This window comes from Mustela putorius, unplaced genomic scaffold (assembly GCF_011764305.1).
Source record: "Mustela putorius furo isolate JIRA1106 unplaced genomic scaffold, ASM1176430v1.1 tig00003858_pilon_pilon_pilon, whole genome shotgun sequence".
Taxonomy (NCBI): Eukaryota; Metazoa; Chordata; class Mammalia; order Carnivora; family Mustelidae; genus Mustela; species Mustela putorius.
Window position 1 is genome coordinate 50,460,590 of NW_025422010.1, and position 21,760 is coordinate 50,482,349.

At 45.9% G+C, this 21,760-nt stretch overlaps 1 protein-coding gene across 2 annotated transcripts; it reads left to right on the forward strand.

Moving 5' to 3' along the window:
• The first annotated feature begins 292 nt into the window (after positions 1–292).
• Positions 293–16,079, forward strand: SEC11C (SEC11 homolog C, signal peptidase complex subunit). Of its 2 annotated transcripts, XM_004745573.3 has the most exons (6): positions 296–492; positions 7,266–7,375; positions 10,586–10,735; positions 12,696–12,815; positions 15,171–15,228; positions 15,879–16,079. In XM_004745573.3, the coding sequence occupies exons 1-6, from the start codon at positions 406–408 to the stop codon at positions 15,930–15,932; spliced, it is 579 nt and encodes a 192-aa protein (XP_004745630.1). In that variant the 5' UTR covers positions 296–405; the 3' UTR covers positions 15,933–16,079. The 2 variants fall into 2 exon arrangements, with proteins under 2 accessions (XP_004745632.1, XP_004745630.1); XM_004745575.3 differs by lacking the exon at positions 12,696–12,815 and having other exon boundaries at positions 293–492.
• Positions 16,080–21,760: the final 5,681 nt, after the last annotated feature.

A 21,760-nucleotide genomic window follows, 5' to 3' on the forward strand; every position in this document is an offset into this window, starting at 1 on the left:
TGGCGCCTGACCAGAGTCTAGAGGAATTCAGTTCCTCTCGAACAGTCACTTCCCCGAGTAGTCCCTGCGCTATGCAAGATCACCCTCTCTCCCAAGTTCCCTGGGAAGGGTCGGACACGGCTCCTCAGTCCCGTCGCTGCCCTCCCTAGAAGCCCTGGGGCTTCACTGGACGAATCTCTCGTCCCGCGGCATTCTGGGAGTGGTAGTTTTCTTCCCAGTTCCCTCCTGATGGACCAGTGCCCAAGACTCGCAGAGGACTACCATTCCCAGACGCCCGAGCGAGCTGCCGGTCACGTGATCCGCACGGACAGGCGGCCGGTAGGCGGGGGCCGGGGCTGGCCGGGGCTCCGCAGCTGTCTGTGACACCCGGAGCGGCGGGCCGTCTCGGCCCTTGGAAAGCCCGCCATGGTGCGCGCGGGCTCCGTGGGGACGCATCTCCCGGCGTCCGGCTGGGACATCTTCGGGGACCTGAGGAAGATGAACAAGCGCCAGGTAAGGGAGGCCCGCGGGGTGGGCGCGCCGGGAGCGAGACGGGCTGCGACGGCGGGGAGTCGCGGCTTTCTGGGCAGGGCTCCGGCAAGGACAGCGACTGGGGCTGACGGCGCCCCCAGGCTCCTCCACCGGCTCTCCGAGGCCGTGGGTTCAAATCTGCGCAGACCCACGTGTGGGCAGGGGTGTGCGCTGTCTTGCACTTAACAGGAGCGCAGTGAGGGGAGGGTGGTCAGGAAGAAGACGACGGGAGACTAGTCCTACGGATGTCACATGTGGTTGGGAAAGCCGGGAGAGGCGACTCGGTCGTGAGTGACAGCTGTCTGCACGGGTTTGAAGGGCCAGCTTCTGGAAGAGGAAATAGATTTCTCTCTGAGGCTCTGGAGGCCTGACACCCCGAGGACGGCTGCCCTGCGGATGGAAGGGGCGGAAGGCAAGCGAAAGGAAGGCACTTTCTGACAGTGGACACTGTCCAGTAGTGCCTCTCAAAGTGATTTCTTCCCATTCTGGGAAGTGTGCTCCCCACCACGCGTCGGGACTACATAAAGCTCCTTGTGCCTGGCGATCTCACTGGGGGTGCTCAGTCGTTGGACTGATTCAGTGTTCTACAGGGGGCCCCAGAAGGCGTCCCTTAGATTCTGTCATCTGGCTGCATCTTGGAAATAGGAAGCAGTTAACGTGGGGGTCTCTGGGCACCTGGGGTTGATTTCACACTCTTCTGTGACCTCAGAGGAAAACTTCCTTCCTGCTCTCTCCTTGGTCAGCTCCCTGGCCAGCTCCTTGGCCAGCATCGCTTTGAGTCTTCAATATAAGGCAAGAGTGAGTAGGGACTAGAAAGGAAGCCCGCTCAGTCAGGAAAAATGTGATGGCTTAAGCTTCTAGATAGAGAATTTAGGGGACCTGTAGGGCATGATAGATCCTAACGGATCCTAATACTTCTATTGATTTAAACAATAAATTATGCTAAGAAAAATGGAACCATCCTATTGGTAAGTTTGATTGTCTTCGAAAATGGTATAGGGCATCCTGGATGGCCCAGTGGGTTAAGTGTTCAATTCTTGATTTAGGCTCAGGTCAGAGTCCCCAGATGGAGCCCCGCATGGGGCTCCCCAATGGGTGTGGAGCCTGCTTAAGATTCTCTCTCTTCCTCTTCCTTTACTTCTCCCCTTCTCTTCACCCCCTCATGCTCTCCCTCTCTCTAAAACAAACAAAAACACTTAAAAAGAAAGTGGTGCAAATTCTTATGATTTTGACACATCCTGTCATTTTTGCCGCTATACTGTGGAGTGGGATGATGCCTATGGCAGAACACAACTTATGCCTGTGGACATATGGGTTTTGTTTTGTTTTGTTTTCCAAATAGAATTTCATACTAACGCAGCAGTGTGGGAGAGTTTGGTGACTCAAGTCACCAAGTCTAAACTGTCATTTAGAGTCTGGTTGTTTCTAGGTGTGCACAGCTGATGAGCTGTTAGGAGTTTCTGTGATTAAGATGAGTTGTGGCAGTGATTATCACCAGCTTGAAAAACCAACAGCAAATTCCCTGAGCACTGATGCTGTTCCCAAGAAAATCCTCCAGAAAATAGAGCTTTATTTAAAACTCTAGACTTAATTGGCTAGGTTTTTAAAATGTCTCTAAAACTGGTACTAATTACTGGTGGTTATAATTGCAGACTCTCAGAGAAGGCCTTCTGATGAATGTCTCAATTCCTAAACTAGTTTGCCTTTTGAAAGATTTGCATATTCCCACTCTTGGTGATAAGGCCTGTCAGAAGCTATTGCATTGTCTATGTTTTGCTGGTTTTCTGATTAAAATGTGGAAGCTCAAATCTGCATCCTCCTGATACTTTTTTCTTTCCTTTTAAGCTTTGTCCTTTTGTTTCTTTTTCTTTTTCCCTCCAAAATAGCATTCTCTGACACCTTGTCAGGCATGCGTGCTCTGCCGGTTGGAAGTGGGATCTCCTTTCTCTGCTGCCCCAGCTTGCTATAAAGTAAGGCAAGAGCCACATGCAAAAACAGGGACTCTTTGTTTCTGCAGCGAGGAAGAGGGGAAGGAAGACAGACAGCTCCTGGCATTTCTGCTGCTTTGTCGGCCAGAATATCGGGTCTGAACTGTTTGTTTGAAACTCTCAGACATTGGCTGTTTGCATCTTTGGTGGACAAAGACTGAGTGTGGGCCTGCTTCTGAACTTTTGCTTTGGCTGTGAATCAACAAGCTTAGAAAGTTGGTAGGTGACGATGGACAAACAAAAGGCACCAGTGAAACGTGGTGGTGTATTTCTTACATCGCAGTCAGTTTGGCAGTAGTTCAACCAAAATTATATTTCTGGATCCCAGAATTTTATTTTATTTTATTTTTTAAAAAATATTTTTTTTTATTTATTTGACAGAGGGATAGAGAGCACAAGTAGGCAGAGTGGGAGGCAGAGGGAGAGGAGGAAGCAGGCTCCCCCTGCTGAGCGGAGAGCCGGATGCGGGGCTCGATCCCAGGACCCAGGACCCAAAATCATAAAACTGTGGCTTGGGGGCGCCTGAGTGGCTCAATGGGTTAAAGCCTCTGCCTTCGGCTTAGGTTATGATCCCAGGGTCCTGGGATAGAGCCCTGCATCCGGCTTTCTGCTCAGCAGGGAGCCTGCTTCCTCCTCTCTCTCTCTGCCTGCCTCTCTGACTACTTGTAATCTCTGTCTGTCAAATAAATAAATACAATCTTTTTAAAAAATGAAATAAAATAAAACTGTGGCTTGGGGCTTTCCTAGTCAGATCTGTAATTCATAATGAAACAACATTTATTTATCAAGTTCTTCAAATCAGGCAGGGCAGGTGGAGAAGTTTTCTAATGTGAGCTACTTTCGACCTATGTGCCTTCCAAGGCAAATTTTACTTCGGAAGCAATAATGTAATGTATTATAGCCCAGTGCTTTAACAGTCTCCACTTGGCACTCCAGTTTCCTTGTCTTCTGGGTACTTAGTGATAATTTCATAATTTGCTATTGGCACCGTAGCCAAAAAGTTTTTTTTTAATGGTGTGTAACTTTAATTTTGAATTAAATTTACCATCTTTTCAATTATTACATCAGAATATCTTCACGGTTTTTAAAAAAATTTTTATTTATTTATTGGAGAGAGAGAGAAAGCCGGAGAGAGAGAGTGAGCATGAGCAGGGGTGAGGGACAGAGGGAGAAGCAGGCTTCTAGCTGAGCAGGGAACACAAGGCAGGACTTGATCCTAGGACCCTGAGATCATGACCTGACCCAAAGGCAGTTGCTTAACCAACTGAGCCACCCAGGCGTACCTTTTCATGGTTATTTTAATTCATTTTTATGTCCCTACTTGCAGTTGTTTCCTCCATAAACCTGGACTGAATAATTTCACAGACGTGTAGCAGGAGCAATATGAGCTCTGCTTTTCCTACCTCGCTGCCGCGTCAGACTGTGTGTTTCTGTTTTGTCACACTCTTCAAAGTAATTATTTTAACGGCCATCTAATATTCTGTCAAATTCCTTTAAACATTTATTTTCCCCAGACTTTGAAATTAATCCATGCCCATCACAGAAATTTTAAAGAATAGAGAATAGTTTAAAGAAGAAAATTCAGGGGCGCCTGGGTGGCTCAGTGGATTAAGCCTCTGGCTTCGGCTCAGGTCATGATCCCAGGGTCCTGGGATTGAGCCCCACATTGGGCTCTCTGCTTGGCAGGGAGCCTGCTTCTCCCTCTTTCTTTGCCTGCCTCTCTGCCTACTTGTGATCTCTGTCAAATAAATAAATAAAATCTTAAAAAAAAAAAGAAGAAGAAGAAAATTCAATCACTCGTAATTCCGCCATGCTGAGATGGCCTCTGTTAACCTTGAGGGCAACTCCTTGTGTCTGTTTTACAAACTGTTTTGCAGTTTGTGGAGCTTCTTCTGTAGCCTATACTTCTGTTTTAAATAGTGCCGTAACCTGCCATTATTTTACTCCATCATTTCTCTGTTGTTGCTCACTTATTTCCTTTTCTCTGTTACTAGAAATAGGACCCTAACGCATATTATTGGACCATGATTCCCTGCCTGCGTTTCTTATAGACTGAATTCCTAAAGCAGGACTACTGGACTGAAAGTAACCTCGTGTTACAAGTACCAGATGGCTCTCAGAATGACTGTCCATTTGCCTACTCACCGCAGTGCATCCTGGGCCAGCACCAAGTATTAGCATTAAAAAAAACAAACAAACAGAAATACCCCCAAACTTGAAATTTGCTAGGCATAAAAAAGAAGAGGAGAGGGCGGAGGCAGGATTGGGTTTGAGCACTCTGTTTATTCACCACTTGTATTTCTTTGGAAAATTAATAGTTTTAAGCTTTTGCTTCTTTTGTTGTTTTGGGGATTTTAGTGTATTTCTTACTAATTGTTTGTGCCCACCATATATTACAAAATGTTTATTTTCTCACTATTTATTCAACGAATTGAGTACTTACTTTTTGCCAGACCTGTATTGAATATTGGAGGTACACCTGCATTTTGGTACAAGGCCAAAATGATCTTTGCCTTTGTGGAACATATAGTCTAATGTAAAAGACACATTAGAAATGATATGTGTAATTATGATAGTTATTATACAGATGGTATAAAGAAGTACAGAATGCAGTGAGAATATATAACAGGAGGACCCAGGCTGGTCTACAGCAGAGAATAGCAAATTCCAGCCCACCAGTAGGGGATTGGGGGAGGAACAGAGGGGAGAAAGAAAATCTCTCCCAGGCTCCATGCCCAGCGTGAGGCCAGTGCAGGGCTCAGTCTCACGTTCCTGATGTGATAATCTCGCGTTCCTGAGCAAAAATCAAGAGTCAGACACTTAACCAACGGAGCCATCCAGGCACCACCCCCCACCATCTGTTTTAATAAATAAAGTTTTATTGGAACACTGACCTACTAATTCTTTTACATGTTGTCTTTAGTTGCTTTTCACTACAATGAAAGGGTTGAGTGATTTCAACAGAGACTGTGTGGCATGTAAAATACTTATTATGTGGTCCTTAATAGAAAGTTTGCTGACTTCTAGTTTAGTGGGTCAGGGAGGGCTTCCCTGGGGATTTGGTGCTGAAAGTAGGACTTAAGATGAGTGAGCATTAGGTATGCTGAGGAGTCAAGGGAGAGAGCCTCTGGGCAAAAAGCCAGGTGTAGATCCGGAGTGGATAGGAGCACGTGCTCTCTGAAGCACTGATAGATGCCACTTTGTGGCATCCACTTTGTGGAGTGCTGTGAGCTTCACCGGCTGAAGCTAGGGAGGAGGGATATGTACCAGACAGGGCCGTAGACCATATTCATCCTCAAAGCAGCAGGCTGCAGTTGGAGGGAATCGATCGAGGGACAATTGAAACAGAGCACAGAGATGATCAGATGGCCAGAGGCACATTTGCGAGTGCGTGGAGAGCGTAGTGCGGAGAGTGCCTCAGAACAGGTGTGCGTGGCCGTCAGGAGACTGGTCCCCATGGGCTCTGCTGCTGGCTTGGATGAGAGTGGTGCCAGTGGGAGAGAGAACAGAACAGACTCCAGAAATGTTCAGAAGGTAGAATGTGTAGAACAAATGGGGGGGGGTGGTGGTGACAAAAGTCCTGCCATGTAGGCGAGCACATATGGCAGCAGAGCAGGTGTACATGGGCAGGTAGAGGGGATCGTTGAGTTAGAGACACCGGGACGGAGCACTTTCAGTTCCAGGTCTGTTGTTGTGAGGGGTTGGTTCAGGTGGGAGAAGGACGTTGGAGATGAGGATGTCTAGGAACTGAGACACCGGACTGCTGGGTAGGCCATCTGCATGGCTCTTCGGATCACCCAGGACAAGGGTGAGAAGATTGAGGCAAGTTCTAGAGTGAGGAGCCATCCTGGAGGGCACTAAGGGCAGATGCCCTGAGGGACTTACATTCCAAGTAGTAGCAGGTACAGTGACTTTTGTCCCTAAAGCCCCTTGGAAGACCGGAGACATCTGGCCCAACGATCCAGCGATAGTCCGATACAGGGTGTTGGGATGTGGGCACGTGTTGCTTCCCCTCTGTAGTCACAGGGGTTGGGTATGGCTGGCCGCTGTCAGCAAGGAAGAGCCTTGAGCTTTGGCGGGACAAGCCCCGTGGATCTTAACTCCGTGGTCTAAGGAGGAGCGAGGCCAGCGTGGAACTCGATACCATCTTGTGTGGCTTTCTGCCTGTGTTCTTAACCACAAAGTGTTTGCTTCTTACTTCCTAAAACATTTATGGAACATTTAAATATCCAGGTGTTTAAAGTTTTTTGTTCACTTTGAAATGTAATCTTAAGCGCAGAACAGCTCATTGCTAAGCACTATAGGACCGTGAGGCCTCCTTTGAGGCCCCTTTGGCCAGGGAGCCAAGGAGCAGCTCTAGGTAAACCACACTGCGTGCATCAGGCTCTCAGGTCTGATGGGCACTCTCCAGAGCAGGAGGCCCTCCGGCTAGAACTTGAATAATGGGACTCTTCAGGGTTGAAGGGTCTGGGAAATCCCAGTCAGGTGAGTAGAATCTTATTTAGGCTTTAACAAAGTAGGTTCCATGGATTGCTTTGGGGTTTTTCTCTCATTGCTCATTGAAAGGGAGACAATATACGGATGGCTCATGCCATGGATGGAAGTTGAAATACTATTTGAGTTTGTGTGAATTAGTTTAATATCCTAAAATCACAGTTTAGCCTTTTGTTTTGTTTTGCTTTTTTGTGAACTGGCTCATCGCCAGCTTCGGGTTCGGGCCTGTCCTCTTACTGGTTTTCACTTTGGGTCTGGCCTTTCTCGTTCCAGCTCTATTACCAGGTTTTAAACTTTGCCATGATCGTGTCTTCTGCGCTCATGATCTGGAAAGGCTTGATTGTCCTCACTGGCAGCGAGAGCCCAATCGTGGTGGTGTTGAGGTAGGTTCCGCACACGGTCTAGCTGCTGTCGCGCTGCTGTGGAGCTCTGCCCCGTGACAGAGGAGCAGCGTTGCCTGAATGAAAGCCTGCGTGACAGCCAACACTCCGTGTTTTCACTGGGTGGAGTATTAGAATGTTCTTCATTGATACTGTTTTCATTTCCTTCTGCCCTTTGTTAAAACACCTCCTCTTTCTCAGCACACTTCGGAGCTCTTTTCGTGTGCATACTAACACAGTGTATTTGCTCTTGTGTTTTAATGCTCTAATGCACCTGAAATAACAATCCTACGCGATTATGTGTGTACAAATTGACTTTAAACATCAGTAGTTTGAAACTGTGATTTAAAACTGATTTGGTTTTCTTTGTCCCCGACAGCCTGCAAGGTGGCCCTCCGCAGTGCCTCACAGAGTGTGCCTGGCAGTTTTAAGCTTCTCCCGCAGTGCTCTTGTAGGTGGCTGCTCCCTTCTAGAGCGCACGATGTGCATTTTAGAAAAGCTAATACTTTAGTAAACTATATACAGCTGTACAGTCCTGCAAGAGGACAGCGTAGTCCATTTGAAATTTAAAAAATCACACTTGGGAGCCCTTAGGTAGTTCAAGAGGCTACCTGTCCAGTGTGTCCCAGACCATTGCGCCTTGCTGTGGGTGGGAATGGAGCCCGTGTGTTTTATAGGTAGCAGTGACCAGGTCAGAGTCACCGCTGGTCTGTGCAGGAGCCGAGGCCAGCACGTCGTTGTCGCTCCCCAGCCGGTTCCTTTCCCTCTACCGGCCTCTTCTGCTGTGTTGTGGGGCTTCAGCCAGGACGCTGGCTTCACCTGGTTGCCCTCGCGTGACTGGCCAAGGGGCCTATTCTTTCATGCTTTTTTTCATGCTTTTCTTTTTTTTAGGCTTTCATAAGCTGAGGGGCCTCAGGAGAGCATACGGGTTTCTGATTCGCTGGTGTTCCTACTGCTCTAGGGGTGCCCTGGGATCCAGGGGTTAGGTTAGGAGGGAGACAGGGATCAAGCGCGTGGATTCTAGACACCTCAGCCTTGCTTTGGTTATGGCGACTCCATTTGTATGTATTGTATATGGGGGTGCATCCTGGTGAGACCTTATTTGAAGGAAGGATTTTAAGGCTTTTTTTTTTTTTTTTTTAAAGAAATTAAACACCTCTGGGGTGCCTGGGTGGCTCAGTCAGTTAAGCCGTCTTCCTTCGGCTCGGGTCATGAGCTCAGGGTTCTGGGTTGGAGTCCTGCATTGGGCTCCCTGCTCAGCGGGGAGTCTGCTTCTCCCTCTGCCCCTCACCCCACTCATGTTCTCTCTCCCTCTCTGAAATAAAGAAATAAAATTTTAAAGAAAAAACAAAGAAATTAAAAATCTCTGATTGAGGAGTGCCTGGGTGGCTCAGTGGGTTAGGCCACTGCCTTCGGCTCAGGTCATGATCTCAGGGTCCTGGGATCGAGTCCCACATCGGGCTCTCTGCTCAGCGGGGAGCCTGCTTCCCCCCTCTCTCTGCCTGCCTCTCTGCCTACTTGTGATCTTTCTCTCTGTCAAATAAATAAATGAAATCTTAAAAAAAAAAAAATCTCTGATTGTGATGGGCCATCTCACTTAACAAATAAAAAAGAGCCCAAGGCCCATGAAGGCCAGGCCACTCGCATCTTGCAGTACTTTCCACAGAGCCAAAACCAAATCCCAGGTGTTCTGGTTTTCCTTAAGTCACTGAGACACACTTATATACAGAGACTGTTGTAACATTGCTGTCTGTAGAGACTTCTTTTTTTTTTTTTTTTTTAAAGCATCCTTTATAGTTCTAAAGCACATTGGTTTGTCAACATAAACAGTTGACATCATGAGAGATATGCGACCTTGGGGAACACTGACCTTTGGGAAATCCCTGGCCCATGAGGAAAGCAAGCATAAGTTGTTATTAGTGAAAAATTTCAAAGCAGTACTTTTCTCATGGGACACAATAATGACTTTTGACGACACACTGTATACCCTTCTGCCTGAGACTTATCCAGAAGGTTCTTATTCTAGCTGTGGTTCTTAATTGTTTGCTTTCTTTCCCTCCTAGTCATTTATATTTCTAGCTCTATGTGTTTTATTCAGATTTCCTATTTTTGAATGCTAGATCTATTATGATACTTAGTGTCACTGGTTTCAATTAAAAATAAACACACCAGCAAGTACTTAGTGACAGGCCAGTCTCTACTATGTTCCTCTTTGCTGATCCGTGTGTGCTGACAAGTTTAAGGTGGCCCAGACGCGGGACAGACAGGAGGGCCAACTTTCTGAGCTGCTCCCGTTACGAACTCACATTTTCCTTTAAAGCACTCACTAGTCTGATTCTTCCTCCCTGAGTCTTGCCCTCAACAAACTTCTTGCTGGTTTTTGATCATACAGCCCCTATACTGCAATATTTTGGGTCTTATTTATTTTCTCATGCTTTAAGGCAAAGCATGAGCATATGGAAAATGAATTCTGTTTTAATAATTTCAGCTTCTACTAGATTATAGTTCACTTTGAATCCATTGGTGATTTTTGGCATGGGTTTAAACTAGTACCATGTGGGATTATTTATTGACCTCCACATCTAAAGCAGTCAACATTTGTTAAAATTCGGTTTTCTGTAGAATATGGTCTGAAGGATGAGGGCTGGAGTCCCAAGAGTTGGGTTTGAATTTTATCCCAACCCTCAGCTTGGTTTGCAGATAGATCACTCTCTCAAGGCGTTCATTTGTTTCTTTCTCTTCCTTGAATGGGATTGCCCACCTCTTAGGTGTTGAGGATGAACCATGAAACGCAAGAATTGCCCTAGAGTATCAACCAGCTTTCTAAGTCTACACTTCAGAATGAAAATACTAATGTATTTATAGATGTAAGACTTTTTTTTTTTTTTTTGAGGCTAAAAATTGGCAGCTTTCACCTCAAAGAGTTCACATTATACCTGGTTCTTTGTCTACATAATGCAAAGTATAAGAGGGGCTTGCTGCTCTCCTTTTCATACTTAATCTAAGGAGAAATCATTTCCTTTCTCGCTTGATGTCATCATCGTGAGCAGTCAGAAGGGAACCACTGTGGCTTGGTTGATAGCTCCCAGACCTGCCCGATGATTCATGGAGGTTGACACGTTCACTAATATGTTTACTTTTGTATTCTTCATGAATTGAAAGTTCCCCCTGTGAATCCAGGCTAATTGGTTGTGATTTTGCATTTCTTCCCAGTGGCAGTATGGAGCCGGCCTTTCATAGGGGCGACCTTCTGTTCCTGACAAACTTCCGGGAAGACCCTATTAGAGCTGGTGAAATCGTGGTTTTTAAAGTCGAAGGACGAGACATTCCAATAGTTCACAGAGTGATCAAAGTTCATGAAAAGTAAGGTGGTTTGACTTCTTTTTGGTGGTGTTTTGTAAATTTTGGTAGCCAGATTTATTCATTCATTCATTCATTCATTCACTCATTCATTCCTTTAGTACTGATCAAACTTTTTTTCCCCCATTTTTTCTTCCTCAAGTTTTTACTTAAATTCCAGTTTTCCAGTTAGTCAACATACAGTGTGTTATTAGTTTCAGGTGTGGAATTTAGTGACTCAATTTCGGAAGCCAATTTTCATGGTTGATTGGAAAGTAGCAGACGCTCTGGGTTACGCTCCCAGTCCTGCCGTTTACTAATTGGGTGACTTTGGACCCGCTACTTTACCCAGTCTGCAAGGGCATGATAACATTATCATTTCCCACCGTGACTCACAGGGCGATTATGAGAACCGAACGGACAGGTGTTTCTGGAAGCACCCAGTAACTTGAGTGGCTGCACAGTGGGAGGTGGCGTGTACGAGAGCGTAACAGTTATCTGAAGGAGTCTGAGAAAATCCACTCCCATCGCAGCTGAGGATTATGACAATGTGAGGACGCTTCTGAAATGCAGAAAGCTGCCTGTTTCTCCGTGTCACTTCGGACAAGGTGGCATTTGCAGCGGTAGCCTTAGCCCTGGACGGTGGCACGTCCCTTTCCCTGACCCGGCCCAGGGTTCAGTCATTGCGTGTCCTGCTTCACTCCCCTGCCCCCCGACAAATGCTCTTGCTTTCTGTTAAATGCCAGTAGTGGCTTCCAAAGACACGTTTTGGGAACTGGAAACGATGACTTCTACCTCAAATGTGTTAAGTTCCCAGGAGAGGGTACAGTCACATGATGATGTGTTACCCTCTATGGACTGGGTTATTCATTCACCTCATGCAGCCTAGTGTGGCATTTTTACCTGCCTGAGTTAATGGAATTAAACTGAGATGTGTGTATTTGTGTTTTTTAAATAACAGAGTGTTTCTCATTGTGTGTGTGTGTGTGTGTGTGTGTGTACACACGCGCGTACCTTCACTATTTGTACATTTCCAGTATTAGGTTCCCATCCCATTCACTGCTTGCAGGGCTTCCCCAAAGAAGTTGATACTTAAAATCGTCACTTTGTTCTGCTGTAAACATCAGAATGGGCCTGTTCTGTTTGTGTCGTGCTCTTGGTACAGCATGGTGGGACTCGATGTCCACTTGTTAACTGACTGATAAAGAAATACACATGTAACGTGTCACGCAACATGACAGCTGACTTAAAAATAATTTCTACAGATGAGAAATTATTCAAAGTTGAAGAAATAATGGTGATTTTCTGTAATTTGTGTGAGTTGCGGGAGTGACTGCTTGGGGTTTTATTTTCTTGATTTCCTTTCTAACCGCAGCTGCAAATCAGCTTGCTTCTTTTGGCATGGTTTCAAATCTTTGTGGGCTTTTAATATTTTATCTAATTATACTAGTGCCTTTTTTCATTTGTCTTATTGAAAGAAGACCCCCTTTATAGCTCTGTAATGCTGTAATGTTGTGTTTCTAGTGTCAAGGCTATGTAAGCACCGGTTTAGAATGTTTAAAATTAATCCCGTGGGTCTCTTTACCACGCTGATTTTATGCCATTTGTGAATCCTGTTTCTTTGCAAACCAGATTTTATACCACTTTGTTCAGTGCTGAAGGAAGTAATGCACCACCGTTCTACGTTGGGCAAGGAGAAGGAAGTTTGAGGAGGGTGAGGGCGCGCTTGCACTTGAATTAGCCTTGTGCTCAGATCCTGCTTTTTGGTTATCAGGGTAACAGGAGCATTTTGGAATTTGAGTCTGCAGAATCGCCAGTAGACCCTTGTGTTAGTTGGATAGTCAGCTGTAAGCAATCACCTAGACCAGGAAAGATCCAGTCATCGTCTGAATGCCTGTATCTGACTGTGACATGCCGGGTAGACTGTTTCCTAGCGATGCCGTGCTGAAAATCATTTGTGAAAGGACATTATTTTGCTTTCTAGAGATAATGGAGACATCAAATTTCTGACTAAAGGAGACAATAATGAAGTGGACGACAGAGGCTTGTACAAAGAGGGCCAGAACTGGCTTGAGAAGAAGGATGTGGTGGGAAGGGCCAGAGGGTGAGCACTGACTTACATGGAAGTAATATAAAGATTCAGAAACTAGGGGCGCCGGGGTGGCTCAGTGGGTTAAAGCTTCTGCCTTTGACTCAGGTCATGATCCCATGACTCGGTCCTGGGATCGAGCCCCGCATTGGGCTGTCTACTCAGCAGGGAGCCTGCTTCCCTTCCTCTCTCTCTCTGCCTGCCTCTCTGCCTACTTGTGATCGCTCTCTGTCAAATAAATAAATACAATCTTAAAAAAAAAAAAAAAAAAAAGACTCAGAAACCAGAAAGATAGTAACAGAGAAACTAGAGGGCGCCCGCGTGGCTCAGTTGGTTAAGCATCCAACTCTTAGTTTCAGTTCAGGTCATGGACTCAGGATTGTGACATTGAGCCCTTCACTGGGATTCTCACTGTGGAGCCTGCTTGGGATTCTCTGCCTCTTTCTCTCTTTCCCTCCCTTCCTCCCCCCCCCCCAAAAAAGAAAAGAAACTAAGTGTATAGGATAATAGAATCACTCGTTACAAATATTATATGTCAGGAGAGTTGTAAGTAGCCCAGTTTGTACTCCACACTGCATTTACTGTGGAAATACTGCTCAGAACTAAGGACCTAAAATCTAAAACTGGATAGAAGTGTGTTATCTGTATCATTGGTTTAACTCTATTTTTGAAAGAAATCTTCACCTAGAGATAAGTTATTTGTGGTTTCAGATAGCATTACAGGAAACCCTCCCAGAGATATCACTATTCAACACTCAAGGGAATATTCTAGACATTCCCTGTACCTATAGAGATATGTGCATATATCATATATAATTTTACATAGTAGAATTTTATTTTATGTTTTCACCCAACAAGAAGTTGGAAATAGATTTCTGTGTCAAATCTACATCCAGGTATTTATTTTTATTTATTTATTTTTTTTACATCCAGGTATTTTTAAGTGGCTACCTACTGTTGTTCCACTGAGAATCATAAAATCATAACTTAACCAGTTTTCTTTTGGTGGACAGTTAGACTATTTCCTCTTTTTCTCTACCAGAAACAGTTATGTGATAAAACTTTTCATATTCATCTTTGCATAATTGTTCCAACGATTCTACCTCTGATGCAGAGGAGCCTGTATGCTCTTATTTAAAAAAAAACAAAAAAGACAATTCTTCCCCTCTTCTGGTGACCCCTTCTTATGCTTAACCCTTGTTAGAGGTGCCCTTTTTTTTTTTTTTAAATCTTCATTAAATCCCACAAGCTGTTTGAGGCTGGAGAACCCAGTTATCATTTTGTAAGATTTAGCTTTATCAACTAGACTGTGGTTTGAGGCCTCTTCCTACCCCATTTCTCCCTCTGCTGACCTTCTAACTCCTTCCTCCCGTTGCAATGCTGGCATATCTGTGGGGAGAAGAGAGAGACTTCCAGCTGCTCAGTCCTCTATTTTGTAGACATCTGGAGGACAAGCTTTGTATAAAGGAGAAGTTGGGGCTGCTGATTTACATAGGACTGATGGGTACAGGATGCCTTACCTGGTTTCCCCTTAGCTAGGTAAGGCTTGGGTCCGCTGATTGCATTTTTTTTTTTTAAGATGTTATTTATTTGTTTATTTAACAGAGAGAGTGAGAGCACAAGCATGGGGCAGGGAAGGCAGAGGGAGAAGCAGACTCCCTGCTGAGCACGGAGCCCAGTTTGGGGCTCCATCTCAGGACCCTGAGCTCATTACTTCAGCTGAAGGCAGATGCTTAACCCACTGAGCCACCCAGGCGCCCCCCACTGATCGCATCTTGACATGAATTTTGTCAGCAGACTCATTGGCTAGCTTATGCCCCAGACCTTCTGTGTCTGCAGTCATCATCATGTGTGGGTATAAATTATGGGACTCACATCTGTGTTCAATAAGCCTGTTTGTTACATCTGAAAAGCCCCGTGAAATATCAATGATGATGGTTCTTCCAGTTACAAACTAATTCTCCACGTATTTTGAAAGCTTTCCCTGACAGCCGTCTTTATATAGGCTGTCTGGATATGACTTCTGCACTAAAAAAATTAAAAACTAGCTTGATGGCCATTGTCAGTTCCATGTGTACAAGTGGCTCAACTAATTATTTTAATTCTGCTATGGTGAATGTAGCAGGCAAAGACAGGCAGCATCTTTGGTTGAAATCATGTGCCTGCTTAAAAAATCGTCCTGCTGTTAATGGTGATGCTTTTGATTAAGAGAGCCTTTTGAGGCAGGAATGAATGTTAGTCTTATAGCCCGAATAGGGCTAATCCCAAGGAAGATTTGCATCTTAAGGCTGATTTAGGGTGTTTTTAAATGCTGCCACCATTATATCACAAGCAATTTTCATATTTCTGGCTTTTCGTCCTACAATTTAGGTTTTTACCATATGTTGGTATGGTCACCATAATAATGAATGACTACCCAAAATTCAAGGTAGGAACGTGTTTGTGTGTCTGCATTAAAAATGTATATATATTGGAACTTTTGCATGGGCCACTGTAAAGATGCAGTCTGTTTAAAGTGTTTTGCTGGTGTGGTTTTTGTTTTTTTGTTTTTTGTTTTTTGTTTTTTTTTTTCCAGAATGTTTGTAGTTAACTAAAATTAACATTACCATTTAAATTATCAACACTTAAATCAGTTATTTAAAATAGCTACTTTCATCTTTTGTGTTCATAGTGTATTCTAAAATGCCACCTCTGTATTTGTTGCTTTTTATCACGGAAATCTTTAAACATACAAAAAAAGTGGTACAATAAACCCAGTAATGATGTTCTCTCAAGCTCAGTAAAAATGGTACCTGTATTTTTTAAAAACCACTTGAAACACAATAGGGAACGTACACAGGAATGAGTGATGAATTTATTGGGTTTATTGGGTGCTTGATCCTTCGTCCGTCAGTATATGTGGGGGTTTTAAACCATAATGTGGCACTGAGTAGCTAGTTTGGAGAACCACACATGGGGGGAAGAGGTCATCTTTGGATTCTGTTTTCAGTCTAGCCCTGAGCAGACTTCATCTGAATACGTTTATAGACCAAACTAATTTGTGGAGTTCGGAGTAATTTCCCACTGTTTTCTTTACAGTATGCCCTTTTGGCTGTAATGGGTGCTTATGTGTTGCTAAAACGTGAATCCTAAAATGAGAAGAAGTTCCTGCAACCAGACTGAAATGAATTCTGCTGAAAAAGAGAAAACCTAATATATTTGAAATGTTCCACTTTCTGTATAAAAGGAAACAATGTGGAGACATTTTTGTCTTGTCCAAATAAATGATTCATCAGTGAAGATTGTTTTCTCTTGTGGGCTCTGATTTGAACCTCCTCCGTCTGTGTGCCTCTCCTAGTCGTCATTCTAAGCCAAGCACGGGGGTCTGGGCCACTTCCAGACCTGCTGCTGGGGACTTGCATGGTCCCTACGATGTAGTCCTAATGTCTGAGTTTCAAAACTAAAACTCTTTGCATCGCATAATAACATTTCTGGGGGAAATGAACAGGCCTCTAAAAATAAATGGTTTCTTATTTATTAAACTACAACCTGATCAGTAAATAAAGCCTAAAACCTTTTTCAAAAGGAAAGATATGATCTGCTTTGTGTTTGTGGCAGGTTGGATCTTGAGAGGGTTAGATAAATTTTTTGAAAAGTGCTTCATGCTTAATAAATTAGAAAAACAGTGGATTCTCCTCTGAAAACTTATAAAAAGTACAGAAAGGTGAGAGGGGCCCGTCCCTCTCTGTAGTTCCCCAGGGACCTGCACTGTGGGCGTCACACCGCACAACATACAGTCCTGCACAGAAAATAGTCCTTCGTGAGACTGTCTGTCAGGCACTTCTGTCCCCTCTGCCACCCGAGGTGCTGGGCTATGAAGTCCTAGCCTGGATGGAGTTTGCAGCATCTGGGAGGAACACACAGCGGTGACAATTGCCCTGAAGTAGAATTAAACAGGGTCCGCTAAGAGAGAGCCTAAGAGAATCCTTGCTTTTCATGAGGCCAGGGAAGACCTCTGAGGAGCGGACCTGGAGCTGAGTTCAGAAATCTGGCAGGTAAATCCTGGGAAGGAGCATTCCAGTCCAGAGAAAGGGCTTGGGGTGGGAGGAGGGTGCTCTCAAGCCTTAGTGACCATGTGGAGCCCCTGGCTGCCCTTAAAGGCAGGTTCTGACTCAGGAGGCCCGGGATGGGGTCAGAGACTCCGCATTCCTAACTCCCTCCCGGGGATGGCGATGCTGCTGGGGCCTGCAGCAGTCCGTGTGGCAGTGTTAGAGGGGTAGAAAGGAGACCAATGGTGTTTTCAAATGCACTGTTCAGTTGTAACAGAAAGGTTCTCTTTCATGGAACAGTGTGATATTGACATTCTTTTGGTGAGAAAACTTGCCAGTCTCTGTCCTTCTTTGAAGTCTGTCCAAATCTGGTGGAAGGGCTTAGAATCCCTAAAAGCCACTTACCCTTCTCTTGGCCTCGAGCAAGCTCAGTTCTCTCTGCAGCAAATGGAGGCTAGGACGTGCTGTCAGCCCCCTGGCCAGCCCCAGGAGCAGGCGGCTAACTCACTGAATGCTCTCAGTGTAATGTACTGTGTGCAGTACACGCCCCATCGCCCTTGCCCGTGTCAGGTGCTTTCCCTTTCAGTGTGAGCCTATGCCTCGTCACCCCCTTGCACGGCTTGTCTGATGGGAGCCCCAGTCTGATCTGGGGAAGAGCAGCAGGAGTGATCTCCAGGGGATGGGGGGGGTGGGGGGGCAGCTCGCCCCTAAGCCTTTCTCTCTGCCAAAGTAGGTTGTGGCCATAACAATAGCCCTCATCCTGTCGAAATCAGTGAAGTGAAAGCAAAAGAATTTACAGGACGCTTTCTAGCAACATGATTTTCTTGTGCCCTTTAATAAACTCCTTTCTTAAGAAAAAGATTTTTATTCCTTTAACTAAAACCAGAATATCAACATGTTGGGCCAAAGCTTTATTATTTTATCATCTTTCTGGGGTCTGCTGTTGGTTGGTTAATGGGAACTTGGAAGATGCCTCACCGTGGCTGAGCCGATCGTTAATTCCTTCCTCAAGCCTGACATCCCGGCGTGAACCCTCCGTGCCCCGGCCGGCGCCGTCTGATCGTGGCTAGTTAGCAGCAGCTCCTTGAGCCTCTTAGATGCTGTCGGTGCTCACACGGGAGGGGTGGTGGGAATTGAAGCGGGATTGAAGGTCATTTTCTGGGGGTCTCCGCTGCAGACCCCCCATGGAGAGCACATCCACACGGGGCCGGCGTCCAAGCAGATGCCTGGGCACTGTGACACCCGAACAATCTTCAGGAAAAACCTCTTGCTGGGAGCTTTCGGGTGCTCCTGGGACACACATTTCTTACGAGCTGGACAACCGTTTTTCCACCTCCCAACGGCCTCGAAGTCTCAAGATGGAAGGTGGCTGGTGGACACTGGCCACGTGAGAAATCCCCACTGAGAAGGGAGGAGACGATGGATAGCGATGGGAGCAAGGGTGCCAGGACGCCCCCTGGGGTCGGGGCAGACACCCCCTGCTCAGCTCACTGACACCTCCTGCTGTTCTAAGAGGACTTAGGAAGTTAAATGATGTTTGCTCTACTGTGTTGAAATCAACACAGGTTTCCGTCGGACACTGGGAAGTTGCCATTATGGCAGTAAGCTTTGGTTTTTTTTAACAAGGTAGTAGTAGAACCTCTGGTTTCCCAGCCCTCGGGCCTTAGTCGGGCTCTTTCTCCTTTGACAGTGAATGTGTCAGTCTTACTCAAATGCTGTGCACATGCACACACGCACACATGCACCCTGGCAACTGGCCTGTGGGCTTTAAGCTGGTTGTGGGCCTGCCACTCCCCAGCAAGGCTGAGCGAATGACGCATTGTTGTCAAGTGGGGAAGTCTGACCGTTTTAAGTGAGCAAGATACGAGAATCGTCAAATGAGGGGCAGCACACCTGGCATCTGTGCTTCAAACTCCCTATGTGACACGTACGTGCAAGCGGGGAGAACCTCCGAGAAACTTCTGTGCGGGTTTGTGGGGAGTAAATGCAGTTGGGATGCTCGATCGGTCACGTCTGATGGCAGGATAGGAAAAGCCCAGAAGCGCAGCGTAGCCACGTGCCACCTCCCCGTCACCATTTTCCAGTCTGATGCTAACGCCCCCACACAAGGTGCTCTGGCTGCTGCTTGAGCACCTCTTACAGGCAGCCTCTGGCCGGGGTAGTGGACAGTCAGGCGAGCCGCATCTAGAAAGTTCGGGCGGAGACCCAGCCACCACGCTCTCTGGGTTCAGCAGGTTCCCTCCGTTTCCAGTAAGAGGCCAGGCTTGGGGTGAGGCGGGGAACAGGGAGAGGAGAGATTTGCGATCACACCGAGGGTTAAGCCCTGCCTCCACTTACGAGATCCGTAGTCTGTAACTGACTCAGACTCAGTTTCCTTGTTTCCAGAATTAATGTCAAGATGGGACAAGACTTTATTTGATGCTTTTTTTGATCAAATAGAACTTTATCCTTTCTTCCTCAGGATCCCTGGAGTTTTGGGGCGCCTGGGCTCGGTTAGTTAAACATCTGCCTTCCACTCAGGTCATGATTCTGGAGTCCGGGGATCCAGCCCCATGTCAGGCTCCCCGCTCAGCGGGGACTCTGCTTCTCCCTCTACCCCTCCCCCTGCTCCATTTCTTTCTCGCTCACTCTCTCTCTCTCTCTCTCTCAAATAAATACAGAATAAAACGAACAATCACTGGAGTTTAAATACTGAGGATTGATTGCCTCCCAATCATCTTGAACATTCTTTCCTATCATCTTTGGCCGTGAGTTCTCTATTTTCTCTGAATTTTGCATTTGCATCCCTCCAGTGTTGCAAACATCTCTGACAGCAGAATTGTGCCTTGGCGGCTCAGCTGTTAGCCACAGGAAGCTTTAGGACGGGGTGAGGAGAGCAGAAATCCCTTATACACTTGATCTCTCCCGTGTGCCTGCTCTGTGCTGTTCTGCAGCAGTGTGGGCGTGGCACTCTCCCTCCCAGGCTGTCTGTGGCACAGTTTGTGTTGGGTGTCCTCCGGGCTTTCCTCCGTCATCACCCAGTGCCATCCACCACAATCCTCTCGTCAGGGTTCATGCTTTCCCCAAAGTGCTTAGCTTTCGCCATTCAGCGAGAATTTCTTTGGATGGACTTTATTTTTTTAGCGCAGTTTTAGGTTATGGCAAAATGCAATGGAATGTGCCGAGAGTTCCCAGATATTCCCTGAACGCCCAAACACGGTACCTCCCCGCCACGGATGTCTGCCGCACAGTTAACAGTGTATCTGTTTTGACGGATGAACCGTTAGCACGTCATTACCACCTGATGTCCACAGTTCACGTCAGGGTTCGCTCTTGGTGTTGTACACCCCATGAACTTCGACAAATGTATGATAACACGCACCCATCATTATAGGATCATAGAGCTTAGTTTCCCTGACAAGAACCCCCTGTGCTCTGCCTCTTCATCCTTCCCTCCCCCAACTCCTGGCAACCACTGATCGTTTCTATTGCTTCCATAATTTTGCCTTTTCCAGAATGTCCAGTGCTTGGGCTCGCATGGTATGTGTAGGCTTTTCGGGTTGCTTTTTTCACTTTATTTGCTTTGAAGTTTCTTCCATATCTTTTTTATGTCTCCACAGCCCATCTATTTTTATCACAGAATAATATTATTTCATTGTATGGATGTGCAGCGGTGTATTTCTCCCTTCACCTACCAAAGACTATCTCGGTTGCCTCCAGGTTTAGCAATAAGAAAAGTTGTTATGGGCGCCTGGGTGGCTCAGTGGGTTAAAGCCTCTGCCTTCAGCTCAGGTCGTGACCTCAGGGTCCTGGGATTGGGCTCTCTGCTCAGCAGGGAGCCTGCTTTCTCCTCTCTCTCTGTCTCTCTGCCTCCTTGTGATCTCTCTCTCTCTCTGTCAAATACATAAATAAAAACTTTAAAATAACAAAAAATAAAATCAGGTTGTTTCTTTCTTCATTGTTGAATTCCAAGAGTTCTTTGTATCTTCCGGGTAACATTCCTTTGTCACATGTGCCTTTTGCAAATATTTTCTCCCAATCTGTGGCTCGTCTTCTCTTGACATTTGTCTTTTGCTGAGCAGAAGTGTCTATGTTAATGAGGTCCCGCTTGTCAAGGATGTGTCATGGATGATGGCTTTGGTGTTGTATCTAAGACATTGTCATACCCCAAATCAGCTAGATATTTCTTCTGTTCTCCTCTAGGTATCTGACAGTTTTGTGTTTTACATTTAGGTCTATGGCCCATGTTGAGTTGATTTTTATAGAGGGTGTGAGGTCTGTGTCTACATTCATGGTATTGCCTGTGGATGTGCAGGTATTCCAGCACCATCTGTTTTGAAAAGACCATCTTTGCTCCATTGTATTGCGTTTGCTCATTTGTCGTAGATCGGTTGGCTGTTTCTGTGGGTCTGTTTCTGGGCTCTGCTCTGTTCCACCGATCCATTTGCCCTCCTTTCCCGAGACCACACTGATTGCTCTAGCTTTGTTGTAAGTCTTGAAGACAGGCGGTGTCAGGCCTCCAACTTTGCTCTCCTTCAATGCTGAGGGGCTCTTGTGGGTCTTCTTGCCTCTCCGTGATAAAGTCTAGAATCAGTTTGTCCATGTCCACACTGCAGGATTTGACTAGGTATTTATATTTGGAAGAAACACCCAGTCTCTCCCTGCTGAATCCTTTGTAAGTTTCATTCCTCAGACCCAGCTATGAAGAAGAATTCCTGCCTTCTTTAAAATCGCAAGTTGATTTTTATCTACCTTCCCTCATTTGTGAATCGTATAGAAATGGCTGAGCCTCTTCTTCCCTCGAGATTCACTGGGAGCCTCCTTGGTTATTTTTCTGTTTTCCGTTTTGCTGTGACGCGTCTCTTATACCCTCCACGGCATCTGTTTATCTGCTGTGGCTGCGAACATGTTCCCCCTCCCTCATGGTTATCAATGTCAAGAGCTCTTGATTAG